Source organism: Brachypodium distachyon, chromosome 4 (genome assembly GCF_000005505.3).
Source record: "Brachypodium distachyon strain Bd21 chromosome 4, Brachypodium_distachyon_v3.0, whole genome shotgun sequence".
NCBI classification, from domain to species: domain Eukaryota; kingdom Viridiplantae; phylum Streptophyta; class Magnoliopsida; order Poales; family Poaceae; genus Brachypodium; species Brachypodium distachyon.
In genome coordinates this window covers 20,213,701-20,234,137 of record NC_016134.3, presented here as the reverse complement: position 1 = coordinate 20,234,137, position 20,437 = coordinate 20,213,701, and the positions used below count along the sequence as shown (strand labels likewise).

Genomic DNA, 20,437 nt, shown 5'->3' with positions numbered 1-20,437 from the left:
TAGCAATCGTCAAAAAGACCAAAATGTGTGGAGATAATTAGACTGCTACTCCGTAAAACCGTCAAACCTCAGGATTGATAGAGTATTTGGCCTCTTTAGATGAGGGGCAATTTTGCATGCATACATTTCTTATCTTTCTCTAATCCGCACTTGTATATATTAAATCAGATTCATACGACCGCTATCAACTAGTTTTGACTCGCATGAATAAGCAACACCGACTAACACATCCTTATGCATGAAAGCATAAGCTATGGAATTCACTTCTCTTTCAATCTTAACTAGCTTGACATCTACGGACATGGATTTTTGGCTCCCGAGATCCAGTGCTCTTGGTAACGTGGACCAATCGCTATCTATTTTTTGGGCTAGATGATCACTGTGTACTGCAGCTTTTTGGTCCAGTAGAGCGTATAGAACAGTGAGAAATACTGGGCCAGCACATGTTGTTCCGTCGTGTGAACCTGGGCCAGCACATGTTTGGATTTTGGTATGGGTAGAACATGGGCCATTTCGAATGGAGACTTCGACCAACCCAAAAAACAAACAGCTTCATGGACGTGCCCCACTCGCCCCGTGAAAATATCTCCCGATCACCTCTCTCACCCAACCACCCCTCTTCCCTAATCCCCATCTCTGACCGATCTAGTCGACATCGCCGCCACATACGATCTCGGCAGCGCCAGCCTCCGAAGGCCTCCATCCGGCCGGATCTAGCCTGACGCCATCCGCCGGCACGCCCGGATTCCGCTGCCTCCCTGGAAGATCCTGTCGCCTACCGTGGAGGCGAGCGCCGCCGACGGAGCAGCAGCAGGCGACGGCGACGAGAAGGCGCCGTCCTTGCCGCCGCAGGTGGACGCGCACGAGCCTCCTGAGGCGGAGTAGTTGAGGGGAGACGCCGGGCTGCCGCGGGCCCTCCTACTCCCCACCTTCGAAGATCCGGTGGCTGGCCTCGTGAAGTGCTCGGATCAGATAACGGCTGGTCGTCCGGAGAGAATCATGCACGGGAGCAGCAAAGAAAGAGTTATTGCTTGATTTAGCTTTTTTATTTCGCTTCGAAGCAACGAGGGAATTTCTGCCTCCAGATCTGGCTTTGATTTAGGTTGTACAATTCTTCGTTCATCAATTATTTGTAGCTTCGTATTTCGGACCAAATTTTGACTTGGGATCTGGATTTGGAATTTTGATTTACTCGATTCCATGTTGGACTGAAAATTAAACAGATTGGAATTGATGCAATATGTGAAACCAAAATATGTGACTCCCTATTTTTTTTAGAATTGTTATAATCCAAATTCTCTGCTTTTTCTCACATTGCAAATCATCGGTTAAAAATCTTGTTGCTTCCGGCTGCGTACACCCTGGTTTGGCTTCTGGATTCCCCCGGACATGAAGATGACCAAGTAGAGGTAGTTCGTAGGATGTTGGTGCTCGTACGAGCGCTAAAAACATGAGAAGGGACCCTCGAATCATGGAATCATGACCGTGCGAACTGCAAAAACAGTTGCCGACCCATCAAATTAGGAGGCTGATTAGTAAGTGATTTGAGAGCAAGAATTTTTGTTGCATGAGAAAAACGAGAAACGAGGCCTCAATAAATATTAGGACTGGTGTAAGATCTACTAGTTACTAGTATAGTTTAATTGAAAAGCATGTGGTTACTGGATTGTGACTTGTGAGTACCAAGTTGTGTTTAGGGAAAAGTAAAGATGGGGTGAGCGTGGGTGTGGGTGCTGTCCTGTACCAGCCCAGGATGATGGCCAGTGGTGGGACACCCTGAAAAATGTCCTGTGCCAGCGATGGCAATATAACTTCGGCCAAAATAGCGCATTAAATGCCAACTTGTGTCAGATCTATCGGCGTGAATACCGCGCCCTACGGAAAGGATACTAATAGGACCAGGGCCAGGAGAGCTGTGCGATCGGAAATTGGTTGGTCCCGATACCGAGAGCAGTGGATCTCGAGAGCCAAACAACATTTTCGGACATCTACACCTTATAGTTCCCATCAAATCCTTATTCAAATCAGCATAGGTTAGTACATAGTTTGATAATGAACTTACTTGGATGCAAAAATATGGATATGTATCGAATTTTATGAAATAACTAAAAATCATGACCACTTTGGTGAGATTATATATCATATTTTTATTTCTCCCAGTGTGCAAAACTATGACACACCAGAAACAACTTGATAAGAAAATTGACATGAAAGTCTGAAAGCGTATGAAGAAATATGCTGATCAAAAGCATACTGAAAGATCTTTTGAAGTGGGTGACACGGTCTACTTGAAGATACAACCGTATAGACTTGCTGCTTTTGGCATCAGACAGGCAATCAAACTGACAAGCAAATTTTTTGGACCATTTCGAGTAGTGGCTTAAGTGGGCCACTTTGGCTTACAAATTGCAGTTACCAGAATCTGTGAAGATACATCCTGTATTTCATGTCAGCCAACTCAAGAAGCACAAGGGCGAGCTGGTAATTCCTAGTCCAGAACTTCCTCTTTGTTGGTCCCGACGGAAAAATCAGAACCGAACCATTTTCTGTAATTGAGACAAGATCCTTGCCTCCTAATGGAGGTTTGGTAACTCAATGGCTGACACAATGGGCCAATTTACCTCCTGAAGAATCCTCCTGGGAAGACGCTGATTTCATCAAGAAGCTCTTTCCCCAATTTTACTCTGCAATCATCAAAGCATGGTTTCCAAATTCCAACACTTGAGGACAAGTGTCTGCTGAAGAGGGAGGCACTGTAAGACCCTGAGCTGACGGAGTTCAGATTCAGGTGTCAAATTCTTCAGTTAAGTTGAGCAGTACCCATTCGAGCGATTATGAAGATCTAACGGTCCAGCTCAACGATGGCGAGATCAACGGCTCCAATGCTCCAAGACAAGTTTAAACAATGTTTACCGTTTTATCTTTACTATTCACTGTCTCTACTTTTCACTGAGCTGTATCTGACTATGTAAGCCGGTCGGCTATGAAATGGAAGCTAAGAAGAAAATTACCAAATCATTTATCTTGTTCTAGTTTAGCTTTTAGGGTTCCTAGAGTACTGTAGCTCGTTCCTCATTACTCTCGTTACGCAGATCCGCAATAATTTGTCGATTTCCACTTCAGGGATCTGACATTGAGGTTGCGCTTGTGGAGGGCGACGATGGCGGCGTAGAGCCGTGGCGCAGGGGTCGGCGATTATGGGAGGAGGACGCGGCGCGTGAAGAGGTTGGTGGTGGGGTGGGCGGCGGTGGTGGGCATCGGCGGGGCAGCAAGGTGGCGGCATCGATGGGGGAAGGGGATATCAGATGGGGTTGGCGAGGGATGACGAATGCGTGGAGCGGTGGGCCAGCGATCCAGCATACGGGCTTTTGTCCAGCCCATCCGTGCGAGCGTGCTCGCGCGTGGGAGGAGGTCGGACGACGTACCGAGGGACCAACGTACGCAACTGCAAATTAAATAATAGTATAGAAATCGTGGGAGGAGGTCGGACGACGTATTGAGGGACCAATATACGCAACTGCAAATAAATAATAGTATAAAAATCAGATTCATAGGACCGTTATCGACTAGTTTTGACTCGCATGAATAACAACGCCGACTAACACATCCTTATGCATGAAAGCATAGGCTATAGAATTTGCTTCTCTTTCAACAATCTTGACCAGCTTGACATCTACACCTTACAATTCCCACGAGATCCTTATTCAAATCAGCATAGGCTAGTACATAGTTTGATAATGAACTTACTTGGATGTAAAATATGGATATGTATCCAATTTTATGAAATTTAACTAAAAGTCATGACCTCTTTGGTGAGATTATATATCATATTTTTATTTCTCCCTATGTGTAAAACTATGACACACCAGAAACAACTTGATAAGAAAATTGACATGAAATAAAAACCTGAATGCACACTATTTTGGCATATATTGGTCATTATTTTTCCAATTCTAAAGAAAGTTACCCACAAATTTATAAAGAAATTACCTTGTATGAATAAAAAGAAATTAAAAACGTAGATGCATAATCTTATGGGGATTCACGGGTAGAGACCCTATAACAACTGCAATAATTCAGGTTGTCCCTGAAATATATCTATATATGATAATGTACCATATAATATTGGTGTCATGCATGGAAGAAAATAAAAATTTCAATATTATATCTTCCTGTGGATTTTCGTGGAGTTCACGGTCTCACAATGCCAATTTTCAGAATTTACTATCACCATTCTTTATAAAGTTTAAGCATGTTTCTGTTTAAATGTTAATGGTCTTTTTTTGATCGGGTTTTTTAATCGGGTCTTTATAAAGTTTAAGGATATTTCTGTTTATATGTTAATGGTTTTATTTTGTAATTCTAAAACGAATAGTGTTAACACAACAAACAGCTCATGATTACAATCTCTTTTGGATCTGATCTGTTTTTTTTAGGAGGCACAGGCTGCACAACAGTTTTTACGGTTTGCTAGGCCCGTGGAACAACTACGAGTGAAGCAACTGCACTGCATCTGGTCCGGCCCAAGAACCCAACACAAGCGGTCACATCCCGTTCCGTTTCCCTCGTCATCCCCATCCCCACCGCCCCCTGCCCTCGTGTCGATGGCTTGACGCCCACCCCTGGAACTGGAAGGCAATTGCACTGGAGGTGGAAGGAAAGGATGAGTTGATTTTCTACCGTATTGCTTTTCTGTTCTGTTTTGGGTTTTCTGAACCTATTTGCCGGTGATCTACCGACGAGGACGGAAAGGAAGGGTTTTGAAGCAAATTGGGGTTTTTTCAACCATGAGCCTCCGGCGGTACGTGAATTTGGTGATCTCAAACCACACCATAGACGCTTCAACTATTCGCCGCACCGCCTCAAGAGCGACAAATTCTTCTACCCACCAAAAGAAGCAGCAAAGGCGTGAGATCTGCCCAGACTACGAAAAGTGCCGCCAGATGTACCTCCTTGCGGGAGCGGCCGAGGGAAGAAAAAACAGCCGGAGCCGGAGCCGGAGGCGAAGAGTTTCCGGCCGGCGCCGCCAATCTTCAGCGTCCAACCATCGGCATGCCCGATTACTGACACCCAGCTACCCAAGCTGTATGGAGAAGGATTCAGTGAAATTACTTCACCTGACTTTGAGTGGTTAACATGTCTCCGGAAGCAAGATCTTCTTCATCGACAGCAAGGCACGCACCGGCTTGTACGACACCGAGGCCCGCCACATGATAACCGTGCCCTGTCTCCATGAGCCCAAGCGAAACCCCATCGCCCTCTCTACTCCCAGCAGCCCTGGACCTGAAGGCGAGCAGGAGCAGGACCAGGAGCAGGATGGTGGCGACCTCAGCCTCTACATCATGGACATGATGCACTCCCCAAGGAACCCTGCTCTGTTCGAGGCCCTCGTCTGCCACAAGTGTAGAGGTCAGCACGCTCCTGTCGAGGAGACATGGCACCGTGAGACGCTCCCGCTGCCGCCTTTCTACGATCACACAATTGACCAGCACACCTTTGTATTATCTTATGATGTTGTGGGCCGTGTCATCTGCGTCTCCGTTTCCGTGAGTACCCCTAGTGGCAGCATGACCGTGAGAAGTGGCAGCACCTACTGCTTCGACACGGTGAGCCAGATGTGGAGCCTGGCTGGTGACTGGGAGATGCCCTTTCACGGCAAGGCCGAGTACGTCCTTGAGCTCAAGCTCTGGTTTGGTGTCTCTGCTGATAATGGCCAGCTCTATGTGCAGCCGACCTCCCTATGTTTGGGGTGATCCGGATCTGTCAGACGATTGGCACCCGCAGCTGTTTTCTTCCGCTAGCATTGTCAGCTTGGGTTCTGGTAGGTTTTGCATCACCGTGTTGTCACAGCGGCGTAGGCGTGCACCGTGCCAAGTAGGACATTGGGCTTCGCGTGTGTGTGTGGGCCGGCTGTGCCTTGGGTTGGGCTTGGCCCATGTAACTCTTAACGGAGACTGGTGTGCGTATATAACGCTGGAGCGAGAGAGAGAGAGGAAGGCATCGAACAATTGTAACAACTCTATTCCGTAATCAAGTAGCCTCCCTCTTCTCTACTTTCCCAATCCCAATCGAATCGTCCTCAGCGACGGTACCGGACATTACATCTGGTATCAGAGCTCTGCGATTTTTCCTCGCTTCTGCTCGGCTTTGATTGTAAAATCCAACAAGAGGTTGGCGGTGGATTCGTTCTGCGCCGTAATACCGATATGAGGTTGATCAGCTAGTTGCAAGCAGCCGTCACGGCACCCGCAAAGCCTACCCTCGCTGTCGGTCAGGTGGTGGAATCCATGGAAGGGATGGAGGAACGGATCCTGGCCGCATTGTCCTCCAAGTTCGAGACGCAGACCAAGGGCCTGGAGGAGCGGTTTGCCGCGATTTCTGCGACGCTGAGTGAGCAGGCGATGCACCTCGCTCTGGTGCAGACGAAGGTGGATCTGTCTCTCGATTCCCTTGGTCGAGTCCAGCAGGAGCAGGCGGTCTCTAAGGAGCCCTCGGACGCCAACATCATCAAGGGGAAGGCGCCACCGCCACTGATTGAACCAAATCCGAGCTCGACGCTCGGCATGGCGGGCTTCGGCAGGGGGCGGCCACCACCACCACCACCACCACCACCACCACCACCACGCCTTCAATTGGGCGCGTCGTCGTCGCAACCCCAGGTGCAGTTTCCCCCCTCTACTCCTATCACTGTGGATGTCTGTGAGCCGCAATTTGGGCGTTCTGATTCGGACGGGCGTAAAAATTGGATGCCTAAGATGGAATTCCCTCGATTTGATGGGTCCGATGCTAGTATTTGGATCGATCAGTGCTAGACCTATTTTACCATGTATCAGATCCCGCCTGGGTTTCGTGTTGCTGCTGCCACAATGTATTTGAAGGGTAGTGCTGCACACTGGTATCAGGCATACAAGCGCACTGCTGGTTGGCACACTTGGGAACAGTTTAGTGCTGCTGTCCTACATGAATTTGAGAACAACACCCAGCGTGACAAAATTTGTGAGTTGCTGTAGTTACGACAGACTGGCTCTGTTGCTGAATATCGTCGTCAATTCGATTTGCTGGTGTATTAGATTCGGTTGTATGATGAAAATTATGGGGGATTGATGCTTGTGTCTCAATTTGTTCTTGGTCTTCGTGATGAGTTGAAACCTGTTGTTGAGGTTCAGTTACCCATGAATGTAGCTGAAGCTGCATTGTATGCCACGGTTCAGGAAGGTGTGCTGGAGCGTTCTGCTCAGCTGCAGCCGAGCCGTGCTCAACGTCAGGAATTCACTCGCAACCTTGGTGGGGCTAAGTTTGATAAGGGCGAAATGTGGAAGGCTAAGCAGCCGAAGGACTTTCGTCGAGCAAATGGATTGTGTTACAAGTGTGGTGATAAGTACAATCCAGGCCATCTCTGTGCTGCTCCTGTTATGCCTCAAGTTAAGGCCATTCAAGTTGCTCCTGAGATATTGTCTGATGAAGTCCTTGATGCTATCGCCCATGACGAGGACTTGGAGGACGAGCAAGACATGCATGTGTCCCTTAATGCTGTCTCTGGTGCAGATCATCCAGACACTATTCAGCTGAGGGCCTTAGTGGGCAACAAGGTCATGCTTCTTTTAGTTGATTCAGGCAGTTCCCATAGCTTCATTGATTCTCAGTTGGTCCATGAGCTCCACTGCCCTATCACTCCTTTACCTCCTACAAAAGTCAGGGTGGCCAATGGTGCCATGCTCAACTGCCATGGCAAGGCGTCCAACTTGTCTTGGTGGGTTCGGAACACCACTTTTGAATATGATTTCAGAGTGTTGGACCTAGGTGGCTATGATGCTATTCTTGGGATGGATTGGTTAGCTCAGTGGGGGGCTATGACTTGCCATTGGAACCAGAGGTAGATTGAGTTCTGGGTAAAGGACAAGCTGGTGAAATTACAGGGTATTCTCACTCCTGATGTACCAGATATTGTGAAAGAAGTTTCAGTCCATCAGGTAGTGAAGTGGTACAAGGGACATGACATATGGGCTACTACTGTGGTTGAACCTGTGGTCCAGACTACTTCTCAAGCTGTTCCAGAATCTGTGCAAGCTGTGCTCACCAAGTTTGCTGCAGTATTTCATGATTTACACACACTGCCTCCTAGCAGAGCTTATGACCATCATATTCATTTGTTGCCTGGTGCTGTACCTGCCAACTCCAGACCTTACAAGTATGTCCCATTCCAAAAGACTGAGATCGAGAGACAAGTTACTGAAATGCTCAAGGCTGGTATTATCTCTCCTAGTATGAGTCCTTTTGCTTCACCAGTGCTCTTGGTCAAGAAAAAGGATGGTAGTTGGCGTTTTTGTGTGGATTACAGGAAATTGAATGCCAATACCATTAAGAGTAAGTTTCCTATGCCCATTGTGGATGAACTTTTGGATGAGTTATCAGGCCCCAAATACTTTTCCAAGTTAGATCTTCGTTCAGGGTATCACCAGATTCGCATGGCAGTGGATGATGAAGCGAAGACTGCTTTTAAAACTCACCATGGACAATTTCAGTTTAGAGTAATGCCCTTTGGCTTGACGAATGCTCCGGCCACGTTTCAATGTCTCATGAACTCCATATTTGCACCTTATCTCAGGAAGTTTGTGCTGGTTTTCATGGACGACATCTTGGTCTATAGTCATTCTCTGGCAGAGCATGTCACTCACCTAGAGTTGGTATTTGCCACTTTACAGCTGCATCAGTTGTATACCAAGAGACGTAAATGCACTTTTGCTGTGGACAGGGTTGAGTATTTGGGTCATATTATTTCCTCTGCTGGTGTCTCCACTGATCCTAACAAGACCAAAGTCATGCTTCAGTGGCCTCTTCCTGATAACATTACTGAATTGAGAGGATTTCTGGGACTAACTGGTTACTATAGGAAATTTGTTCATCACTACAGTGTCATAGCTAAACCTCTCACCAATCTTCTTAAGAAGAAAGCCTTTCACTAGACTGCAGACAGTACAGTGGCCTTCAATCTGTTGAAACAAGCTCTGGCTACCACTCCTGTTCTAGCTATGCCTGACTTTACTATTCCTTTTTGCCTAGAGACAGATGCTTGTGACACAGGTGTAGGTGCCGTGTTGAGTCAAAAAGGTCACCCAATTGCTTACTTAAGCAAGGCCCTTAGTCCCCAAAATCAACAATTATCCATTTATGAGAAGGCATTCTTGGCTATTATGCTCGCAGTGGAAAAATGGAGGCCTTATTTTCAAAATGGGCTGTTCATTATCCAAACTGATCACAGAAGCTTGTGTTACTTGGAAGATCAAGTGTTGGGATCAGATTTACAAAAGAAAGCAATGACCAAACTCATTGGTCTCCAATATAAATTTGAATACAAGAAAGGAGTGGAGAATGTTCCTGCTGATGTTGATAGCCTCGAGGGTGTCCCGATCTTTCGATGAGATACCTAATTATCGATTTGGTAGGAGGTGACGTTGACGATCCAACTACAACCTAGGAGGCAGCACCTTAGCGATCGATACACCAACTCCAGAAGGTTATTGATCCTGCGGGGGCACGATCAACCTGACCACGAAGGTCTTTGTCCTACAAGCAATCGAAGAACAAGCAAGAACAAGATGAAAAGCAATCTGAAATTGCGAATAGGAGATATGAAGGTTCACGAATCTGAATACTCAATATAGTTGCAGTCTTGATGACGGTAAAACAGGTGGTCTAACCGACACGCGCGATTACGCGAAAGTACCAAAGGCTAAATTTTATCTAATCAAAACCCAAAGCTCCATAGGGGGCTCATGGGGTATAAATAGGAGGGGAACTAGGTGGTTTTCGGCCAGGCCCTTGAGGGACTCCGAAACGGCCTAGGAATAGTCATAAAACACAACGAAAACATCTAAAAATTGGCTGGACTCTATTACATGGCCTTAGGCTCAATAAAGCAAGGTTATAACACTCATCTTTGGCCCATAGATACCCATTGGAGGAAGAATCCTCCACTTGGCCGAAATCCCATTGATGAAGAGGATGCGGCTTTCTTCTCATCTCTCATTATGGCGGTTTCTATGTTCTGAAATCATCACTTGAGCTAGCTCCCGCCACCTTGCTGCCACTTCCATGGTTTGCTGTCCAACGCTGATCCTTGAGGTCCAAGTTAGGTCTTTCATTCCTAAAACACATAAAAGAACCCATCTTAGGCAGCAGCATATTCTCATTAGTATTAAATGAAGTACCGAGGAACGAAAGTACCTGATAATTTAGTTGTCGTGCACAAGCTCTAGTAATTGGTCCATGTATCTCCGGTACTTGAGGTGTAGGTGATGTGGTTGTATCATTAGTTGGGATGTCCTCATCATCCTCCCCTTCTTGAATCGAAGTCGTCCTCGACGGTAGTTCATCTTCTTCTCCCAAATAAAGCTTCAAATCTGCAATATTAAACATGAGACTAACCCCAAAATCTGCAGGTAGCTCAAGTTTATATGCATTATCATTAATTTTCGCTAACACCTTAAAGGGACCATCAGCTCGTGGCATTAACTTAGACTTGCGCAAATCAGGGAAACGATCTTTGCACAAATGCAACCAAACAAGATCTCCAGGTTCAAACACAATTTGTTTTCTGCCCCTATCTCCCGCAAGTTTATACTTAGAATTCATACGCTCAATGTTCTCTTTAGTCGTCTCATGCATTTTTATTATAAGTTCAGCATGTTCCTTAGCATCATAGTAACTTTTTCAGAAGTTGGCAAAGGTAACAAATCAATTGGTGCACGAGGTATAAAACCATAAACAATTTCAAAAGGGCACAATTTTGTGGTTGAATGCAGTGAACGATTATAAGCAAATTCAATATGAGGTAAACATTCTTCCCACATTTTCAAGTTCTTCTTTAAAACAGCCCTAAGCAGATAATGTTCTATTAACAACTTCAGTTTGTCCATCTGTTTGGGGATGACATGTAGTACTAAAAAGCAATTTAGTCTCCAACTTAGCCCATAAACATCTCCAAAAGTGGCTAAGAAATTTTGTGTCACGATCTGAAACTATAGTATTGGGCACACCATGCAAGCGAACAATTTCACGAAAGAATAAAGCAGCAACATTTGTAGCATCATCGCTCTTATGACAAGGTATAAAATGTGCCATCTTAGAAAATCTATCAACAACAACAAATATGCTATCCCTCCCCTTCTTAGTTCGAGGCAATCCCAAAACAAAATCCATTGATATATCTTCGCAAGGAACATTAGGAACAGGGAGAGGCATATATAAACCATGAGGATTGAGTCGTGACTTAGCTTTTTGACATGTAGTGCAGCGAGCGATAAATCTCTCAACATCCCGTCTCATCCGAGGCCAAAAGAAATGATCAGCGAGCACATCTTCGGTCTTCTTCACGCCGAAGTGACCCATCAACCCTCCTCCATGTGCCTCCTGTAACAACAAAAGACGAACGGAGCTATCTGGGATGCATAGCTTGTTAGCACGGAACACAAATCAATCATTAATGACGAACTTGTTCCATGGTCTGCCCTCTTTACAATGCTGCAAAACATTTTTAAAATCTGCATCATGTTCATATTGTTCTTTTATAGTCTTCAGTCCAAATATCCGAAAATCAAGCTGAGATAACAAGGTATAACGAAGTGATAACGCATCAGCAATAACATTATCTTTACCCTTCTTATGTTTAATAACATACGGAAAAGACTCAGTAAATTCAACCCATTTAGCATGACGACGGTTTAGCTTTGCTTGACTACGAATATGCTTCAAAGATTCATGATCAGAATGTATAACAAATTCTTTGGGCCATAAATAATGTTGCCATGTTTCTAAAGTCCGAACAAGAGCATATAATTCCTCATCATAAGTAGAATAATTCAGACTAGGCCCACTCAATTTTTCACTAAAGTATGCAACAGGTTTTCCATCTTGTAACAACACACCTCCTAAACCGATTCCATTAGCATTACACTCCAACTCAAAAGTCTTATTAAAATCAGGAAGTTGGAGTAAAGGAGCATGTGTCAACTTATCTTTCAATATGAGAAAAGCTTCTTCTTGTGCAACACCCCATACATATGGAACGTCCTTCTTTGTGAGCTCATTAAGCGGTGCAGCAAGGGTGCTGAAATCCTTTACAAAGCGGTGATAAAACCCAGCGAGTCCTAGAAAGCTCCTCACTTGGGTGACCGTTGTTGGAGTTGGCCAGCTCTGAATAGCTTCGATCTTGGCCTTATCAACTTCTATGCCCTGTGGAGTCACAACATAGCCAAGAAACGAAACTCGATCGGTGCAAAAGGTGCACTTCTCAAGGTTACCAAACAAACGTGCATCTCTCAAAGCGTCAAAAACAGCACGTAAATGATTCAAGTGGTCTTCTAAAGAGCTGCTGTAAATCAATATATCATCAAAATAAACCACCACAAATCGAAAGCACGTAAAACTTCGTTCATTAACCGCATGAAAGTGCTAGGTGCGTTAGTAAGACCGAAAGGCATGACTAACCACTCATATAGTCCAAACTTAGTTTTAAATGCTGTTTTTCATTCATCGCCTAATTTCATTCGAATTTGGTGGTAACCACTACGTAAATCAACTTTAGAGAACACGGTAGAGCCACTTAATTCATCTAACATATCATCAAGTCTAGGAATTGGGTGACGATAGCGAATAGTAATGTTATTAATAGCTCTACAATCTACACACATACGCCAAGAACCATCTTTCTTTGGTACCAAAATTACAGGAACAACACAAGGACTAAGGGATTCACGAACATAACTTTTGTCGAGCAATTCTTGAACTTGTCGTTGAATCTCCTTCGTCTCCTCTGGATTGGTACGGTAGGGCGCACGGTTGGGCAGCGAAGCACCAGGAATTAAATCAATTTGATGTTCAATCCCTCGAATAGGTGGTAATCCTGGTGGTACGTTTTGTGGAAAGACGTCGGAATACTCCTGCAAAACGTGAGTAACAGCAGGGGGCAAAGAGGGAGGCATATCCTCAAATGAGAACAAAGCCTCTTTGCAAATGAATGCATAGCAAACAGAATTATTCGCATCTAACTCAGAAATATCAGATTTACTTGCAAGCAAGCATGCACCTTTCAATTTAATTTCATTAACATGTTTCGGTTCAGATTTGCTAGTAGACGCTTGGTGCTTAAATTCTGTAGCGACATTCTGGTTCTCACTCTTATCCTTCTCTTTGCTCTTTGATCTACTAGCTCTAGCAAGATCATCTTTCACAATTTGTTCAGGAGTCATAAGTTTCAAACCAATTTTCTTACCAGCATGCATAAAAGAATAATGATTAGTTCTACCATGATGAACATAATCTGTATCATATTGCCATGGACGACCGAGTAACATAGAACATGCTTGCATACGTACCACATCACAATCCACAAAATCATAATATATACCAATAGTAAAATGTGCACGGACTGTTCTAGTTACCTTGAGCTTACCGCTGTTGTTAAACCATTGAATGTAGTAAGGGTGGGGGTGTGGCCTGGTGGTAAGAACAAGTTTTTCCACCATCTCCGTGCTGGCCAAATTATTGCAACTTCCCCATCAATGATGATACGAACAACGCGCTCCATGATGACCCCTTTTGTTTGGAACAAGTTATGCCGCTGATTTTGTTCGGCGTGGCTCATTTGGACGCTCAAGGTGCGTTGTGCAATCAAACTCAAGTACTGATCAGCGGCTTCAGCTCCCATTAACTCCTCGTCATGGTGGGCAGCGGGGTCTTCTTGCTCTTCCTCGGCAATGAGAGCATAGGTAGCTTCGTCAAAATCACTGGCTGAATCATATACTCCATCTTCACGTATGATCATAACGCGTTTGGTTGGACAGTCCCGCTGAAAATGCCCGTATCCTTTGCACCTACGACATTGGTTATCTCCGGTCCGTCCGGTGGAAGCAACGGACGCTGCTGAACTTTGTGCAGAGGCAGCAGGTGTATTTCTTGTTTCTGCTGGTCCAACCTTTGTGGATGTAGGTGTAGAGGTACTTTGCTTGTTGGTGGAAGTAGTCGGAACAGCAGGACGTGTAGGGGGTGCAGCTGGGCGTGTGGAAGGGGCAGCGGGGCTGCGTGCTGCCCATGAGGAACGACCTGCAGAAAAGTTAGTCTGTGCGTTCGCGTGTCGTCCCTGCACTTCCCTTTCAGCTTTGCAAGCAATGTGAAACAATCGATTGATAGAATTATACTCCTTATAATCAACAATGTCAGCAATTTCACGATTTAAACCATCAAAGAATCTAGCCATAGCAGCTTCCTCATTCTCAACTAAACCACAACGTAACATGTTCTTTTGCATTTCTTGATAATAATCTTGGACAGAATTACTATCTTGCCTTAATTGTTGTAGTTTTTTTAACAAGTCACGTGAATAGTATGAAGGAACATATGTAGCGCGCATAATTCTTTTCAAATCATCCCATGTTGGTGGTATAGCGTTAGGATGTGCAATACAATACTCATGCCACCAAACAGAAGCAAAATCAGTAAACTCACTAGTAGCAGCCCTAACCCTCTTATTAGCAGGAAAATCATGGCAAGTAAATTTTTGACTCAATTCTAATTCCCATGTAAGGTAAGCATCAGGGTCATATTTTCCATCAAAAGGAGGAACCTTAAGTTTAATAGAATGCAGCGAGTCATGTTCCTCTTTTTGAGGTCGTGTCGGTCCCATACCTCGGCGGTTGAAACGAGTTCGGCGATGATCACGGTTGTTGTGATGGTTTCGGCGATGATCACGAGTTCGGTGATGATCACGGAGTAGTCGTCGTCATTCTCCTCAACCTCGCTTGCGAAGGTACCGTTATTAGCGGTCCGCTGGTTGTGTGTATTGTTTCCTCACGGTGTAGCGATGGTCGTTGCAGCAAGTGCCGCCAGTTGCGTCGTGATTTCTGCCAGAGAAGTACTAATGGTAGCAACAGAATTCTGTAAAGATGTTAGCTTGGTATTTGTTTCAATGTGCGCGCTCTCCAAGGTTCCAAGTCTCTCATTCGCAACCCGAACGTCCTCATCCGGCTCCTCGCTACAAAGCCTAAGCTTGCGATCAAAATGTGAAATAATGCCCTTTGTGCGTGGAGAGTGGCCTTGTAAATCATCGTCAGAACCTGCCATCGTTAGGAGAAAACAAGAAACAAATCACAAGGAAAAGTCCTTATGCACTACTAGGATGTGGGGTTCCAAAGATCAGTCCACTCATCTTTTAATCAAGTTCTTACTCGTTCTTACCCAGCAAACAGGAAGGTGATGGCCAGCAGCGAGAACAAGCCCTCCGAAGATTAATGTATCGATGCCTCGAGGCAAACCAACCTAGGTGTAGAATCTGTGGAGCTTGGAGGCTTATGCGAGTAGCAAGGAAAAGCAAATAATCAAATCAGCAATGCAAAGTTGAAAATATGCTAAAAAATGCTGGTCCTAACTCCTGTAGTCGATAAGAACGAATTACAGAAATTAACTAAGCCTAGATACTGAAAAAAGTAGAAAGGAAAGATCAAATGAAAGGTAAAACAAGTAAATCTCTGGGGAATATTTTTTTCTATTTTTTTTATCCCCAGAAACTCACTCAAAAGAAGTTAAGACCGGAAAGCTGCACGTCGGTCTGTAGAAGAATAGCAAAGGCTGTAGTAAGAAAAACTCAGAAAAATATGAGAAAATATGGGTTAGAAGCGTATCCAAACAAGCTTTCCAACAAGTGCAAGATCACTCGAAACGGAGGTCGGACGGTGGAGAAAACCAAGATATACTGCGCTACCCCGGTGCCAAAAACAGGTGCAGAAACTTCGGAGCTCGAAAAGTCTACCTTAGAGGCCGAATTTGAGGGTCAAGGAGGCATTAATTTTATAGGATGCGCCTCGTCGAGAGCTTTCCGAAAAGTCCTGAAACGTCCAAATCCGACTTCGTATGCAAAAGATACGCCCGTTTTAATGAACACGGGTCAAACCCACCCGAAACTCTAATTCTACTTGGACTCGGGTCCGAAACTGACTCGAACTCTTTTTGTTTTTTTTTTCGTTTTTTCTCTTTCTTTCTTTCCTTTTTTTTTCTTTCCTTTCTTTTTTTCACAACTTTCTGAACAACTTGATCTCTAAACAAAATTTGATCTATTATGAAAAACTTTCCAAAAGCACTCTTGATTGGACTCGGACTCGAACTCGCGGCTAAAAACTATAACTTGCCGACTCGATGTAGGACTCGCAGAGGGACTCGGTGTAGGACTCGACGAGGGACTCGATGTAGGACTCGAAGAGGGACTCGGTGGAAGATATGGTGGCGGCAGGAGATTATGGCGGTGGTGTGGCAGGAAGTTTGGCGGCGGAAGATTGATGAAAAGCCTGCGTCACACGAAATCAAAAGACAAAAAACAAGTTTGATCTAGTAAAAAATCATCTGAAAAACGATCCAATCTAATCCATCAACTCGACACGATTAATGCAGCAAAGATTCAACAATGCAAAATTAATGTGAAAATTGCAAGGCTCAGATTGGTTCTAGGACAAGGTAACTAATCTAATTTTTTTTGGCTTTTTCTTGACGATAGGTAAAAAACAGATCTAAGCTAGGGATAAATTGAAAGATCTCACCGAGCAACCTTAAGCTCTGATACCACGTGATAGCCTCGAGGGTGTCCCGATCTTTGGATGAGATACCTAATTATCGATTTGGTAGGAGGTGACGTTGACGATCCGACTACAACCTAGGAGGCAGCGCCTTAGCGATCGATACACCAACTCCAGAAGGTTATTGATCCCGCGGGGGCATGATCAACCTGACCACAAAGGTCTTTGTTCCTGCAAGCAATCGAAGAGCAAGCAAGAACAAGATGAAAAGCAATCTGAAATTGCGAATAGGAGATATGAAGGTTCACGAATCTGAATACTCAATATAGTTGGAGTCTTGATGACGGTAAAACAGGTGGTCTAACCGACACACGCAATTACACGAAAGTAGCAAAGGCTAAACTTTATCTAATCAAAACCCAAGGCTCCATAGGGGGGCTCATGGGGTATAAATAGGAGGGGAACTAGGTGGTTTTCGGCCAGGCCCTTGAGGGACTCCGAAACGGCCTAGGAATCCTCCTAAAACACAACGAAAACATGTAAAAATTGGCGGACCCTATTACATGGCCTTAGGCCCAATAAAGCATGGTTATAACCCTCATCTTTGGTACCCATTGGAGGGAGAATCTTCCACTTGACCGAAATCCCATTGATGAAGAGGATGCGGCCTTCTTCTCATCTCTCATTATGGCGGTTTCAATGTTCTGAAATAATCACTTGAGCTAGCTCCCGCCACCTTGGTGCCACCTCCATGGTTTGCTGTCCAACGCTGATCCTTGAGGTCCAAGTTAGGTCTTTCATTCTTAAAACACATAAAAGAACTCATCTTAGGCAGCAACATATTCTCATTAATATTAAATGAAGTACCGAGGAACGAAAGTACCTGATAATTTAGTTGTCGTGCACGAGCTCTAGTAATTGGTCCATGTATCTCCGATACTTGAGGCGTGGGTGCTGTTGAGGCTGTGGTTGTATCATTAGTTGGGATGTCCTCATCAGATGCTCTAAGATGCTCTATCCAGGGTGGGCCACTTAATGCACCTCACTGCTGTGTCTACTGCCCAACCTGTTTGGTTACAAGAAATTCTCAATTCTTATGAAGTAGATCCTGAGGCTCAACTTCTAATTCAAGCTATTTCCTCTGCAGATCATCCTGGTTTTCAATTGACTCAAGGTCTTATCAGATTTCAGGGTAGGATCTGGGTGGGTGCTAATGTTGGACTCCAAACTAAGTTGATTCAGTCCTTTCATTCCTCGCCAGTGGGAGGTCATTCTGGTGTACATGCCACTTATCAACATCTCAAGAAGTTGTTTTATTGGAAGGGTATTAACCAAGCTGTCGAAGATTTTCTTAAGCAGTGCTGTATTTGTCAACAGGCCAAGCATGAACACTGTAAGTCCCCTGGCCTTCTTAGTCCCTTGCCAATACCATTCTAGTTGTTGTGGATCACCATTGTGTCAGATCGTGACAGGGTGTTCACTAGTAACTTTTGACGTGAGTTGTTTCAGATTCTTCACACTGAATTACAAATGAGTTCTGCTTATCATCCACAAACGGATGGGCAAACTGAACGTACTAATCAATGTCTTGAGATGTATTTGCGTTGTGCCATCCTTGATACTCCTAAGCAGTGGGCTAGCTGGCTACCATTGGCAGAATTTTGGTACAGTTCCACTCACCATTCTGCCATTGGTTGTTCCCCTTTTAATGCTTTGTTTGGTGTTGAACCAAGTGTTGGCCAAGTCCCTGACATTCAGTCTATTGCTCATCCGGATGTGTTGGACTTGATGACTGAACGGGATGCCTTCAGAGTTCATCTTCAAACTCAGTTAGCCAAGGCCCAAACTCGTATGAAGCTCTTGGCTGATCGTAACAGATCACCTCGCGAGTTCCAGGTTGGTGATATGGTTTTTGTGAAGCTCCAACCATATGCTCAGCTTTCTATGGTCAGTCGTTCTTTCCCTAAACTGGCATACAAGTTTTATGGGCCATACAAGGTGCTGGCAAGGATTGGTTCTGCTACTTATAAATTGGCATTAGCTACTACCAGTTTGATCCATCCGGTGTTTCATGTATCACAGCTAAAGGGTTTTGTTCCTGATCACACTCAGTATATACCTCTTTGCCAGTTCTTGTTACTTTGGATGCAGATTCTGTGTTGCCGGAATGTATCCTGGAGCGTCGCCTTGTCAAGCGTGGGAATGCTGCTCACCTTCAACTAAAGTTCAAATGGACTTCTCTTCCTCCGGAGATGGCAACATGGGAAGATGATGAAGTGCTGCGCAAGTGTTTTCCAGATGCTCCAGCTTGGGGACAAGCTGGTTCTCAAGGCGGCGGGAATGTCACAGCGGCTTAGGCGTGCACCGTGCCAAGTACGATATTGGGCTTCGCGTGTGTGTGTGGGCCGGCTGTGCCTTGGGTTGGGCTTGGCCCATGTAACTCTTAAGGGAGACTGGTGTGCGTATATAATGCTGGAGCGAGAGAGAGGAAGGCATCGAACAATTGTAACAACTCTATTCCGTAACGCCTCCCTCTTCTCTCTACTTTCCCAATCCCAACCGAATCGTCCTCAGCGAGATATGAAAGGGACCTCTTGCAGGGATGCCCTATCATATCCAATTGGTGAGTCAATTGTTGTTTTTACTGGTTTGGAAGTGTTGGCTGGCAATGCCAACGGGAAAGAAAGTGGCAGTAACAGCAGCAAAGAAAGTGGCAACGGCAATGGGCTCCGTATGATTAAGCACTAGTTTAGAGTTTGTACACTTCTCAAGTCCCAAACCATCGAGGCGGTACTCTGACTGCTTCTGTGTCTTGGCTTCCAAAGCTCCACACTTTTATCTATGCAAGGTACTGGCAGGACATCGCTATTACTCACTCCGATTCATATTAATCGTCGAAATATTGCATGTATCTAAACGTTTTTTAGTTATACATGCATCCATATTTGGGCAAATTTGAAACAATTAATATGGATCGGAGGGGTAGTATTTTGCTGTTTTACCCCCTCTTTTTAATTGCCTCCTGCAGTACCCATAAGAGACTACCTAATTAATAATCTTGGGAAACTGATTGTATGAAACCACTGTAAATTGCTGCTGATGCTTATTCCAGGGCATAATTTATAGGGATTTTTATTTTCGTGCCCTCCATTGCTTAGTTCTACTCAATTTTGTCCAAAACTTAAGACATTGCTCGCTTCTACCCTTCGTTCCTTAGACAAATGCTCACAAATACCCACACGGCGCACCTGTTAACGGTCAAGACGCTTTGACCGTTTGCTGCTAACGTGTGGGATCGGGTTAAACCCTAACTGGTGGGGCCGACCTAGCTACTGACATGTGGGGCTGAAGCAACAGGAAAATGATCCCTTTGACTGTTAGAGGAAATGATTAATTTGCAAGTGGGTCCATCGTTGGAAGGAAAAATCCTGCGGCTTCTAGCCACTGCCTCGCCGACGCTTTGCCGTCGCCGGAGTTGGTCTCCTGCGCGACACAAGCCAGGCAGGGGGTGGGGTGTCTAGAAGGCACAAGGCCGCTTCAGTTTGAGGTGGCGCTTGAGCTTCTCGTTGCCGAAATCTTGCTGGCCGCGGGCTTGTGCGGCGCGACGGAGGGCGACGCTAGGAGGTGGGGCGATACAGAGCACAGGAGAGGCAGGAAAGAGGGGCAAAAGAATGAGTAGGTCATCACGAGTCTGACGAAGGCGTTGGAAGGGGTGGAGGAGCACTGCCGTGAGCACCTCGACGTCGGTGGGTGGCGGGCAGAGAAGAGCAGCAACGGGGGGATGACTCGGACCACGCGAGGCTCGATAAGAATCACCAGAAGGTTCAGAGTGATCAGGTGGAGCTAAGGGAGGTGGCAGTGGAGTCCGGAGGTCGCCG

General features: G+C 45.2%; 1 protein-coding gene across 2 annotated transcripts; it reads left to right on the top strand.

Annotated features, from left to right (window-relative positions):
• The first annotated feature begins 6,000 nt into the window (after positions 1–6,000).
• On the top strand, positions 6,001–19,103 carry LOC112268755 (protein enabled homolog). Of its 2 annotated transcripts, none has more exons than XM_024454853.1 (2): positions 6,001–6,659; positions 17,744–19,103. In XM_024454853.1, the coding sequence occupies exons 1-2, from the start codon at positions 6,288–6,290 to the stop codon at positions 17,753–17,755; spliced, it is 384 nt and encodes a 127-aa protein (XP_024310621.1). In that variant the 5' UTR covers positions 6,001–6,287; the 3' UTR covers positions 17,756–19,103. The 2 variants fall into 2 exon arrangements, with proteins under 2 accessions (XP_024310621.1, XP_024310620.1); XM_024454852.1 differs by having other exon boundaries at positions 17,707–19,103.
• The last annotated feature ends 1,334 nt before the right edge of the window (positions 19,104–20,437 follow it).

Coding starts and splice junctions, on each gene's coding strand:
- LOC112268755 (XM_024454852.1), top strand. CDS start 6,288: ATGGAAGGGATGGAGGAACGGATCCTGGCCGCATTGTCCTCCAAGTTC. Junction 6,660..17,706: donor CGTCGTCGTCGCAACCCCAG/GTGCAGTTTCCC, acceptor TTTCCTCTGCAG/ATCATCCTGGTTTTCAATTG.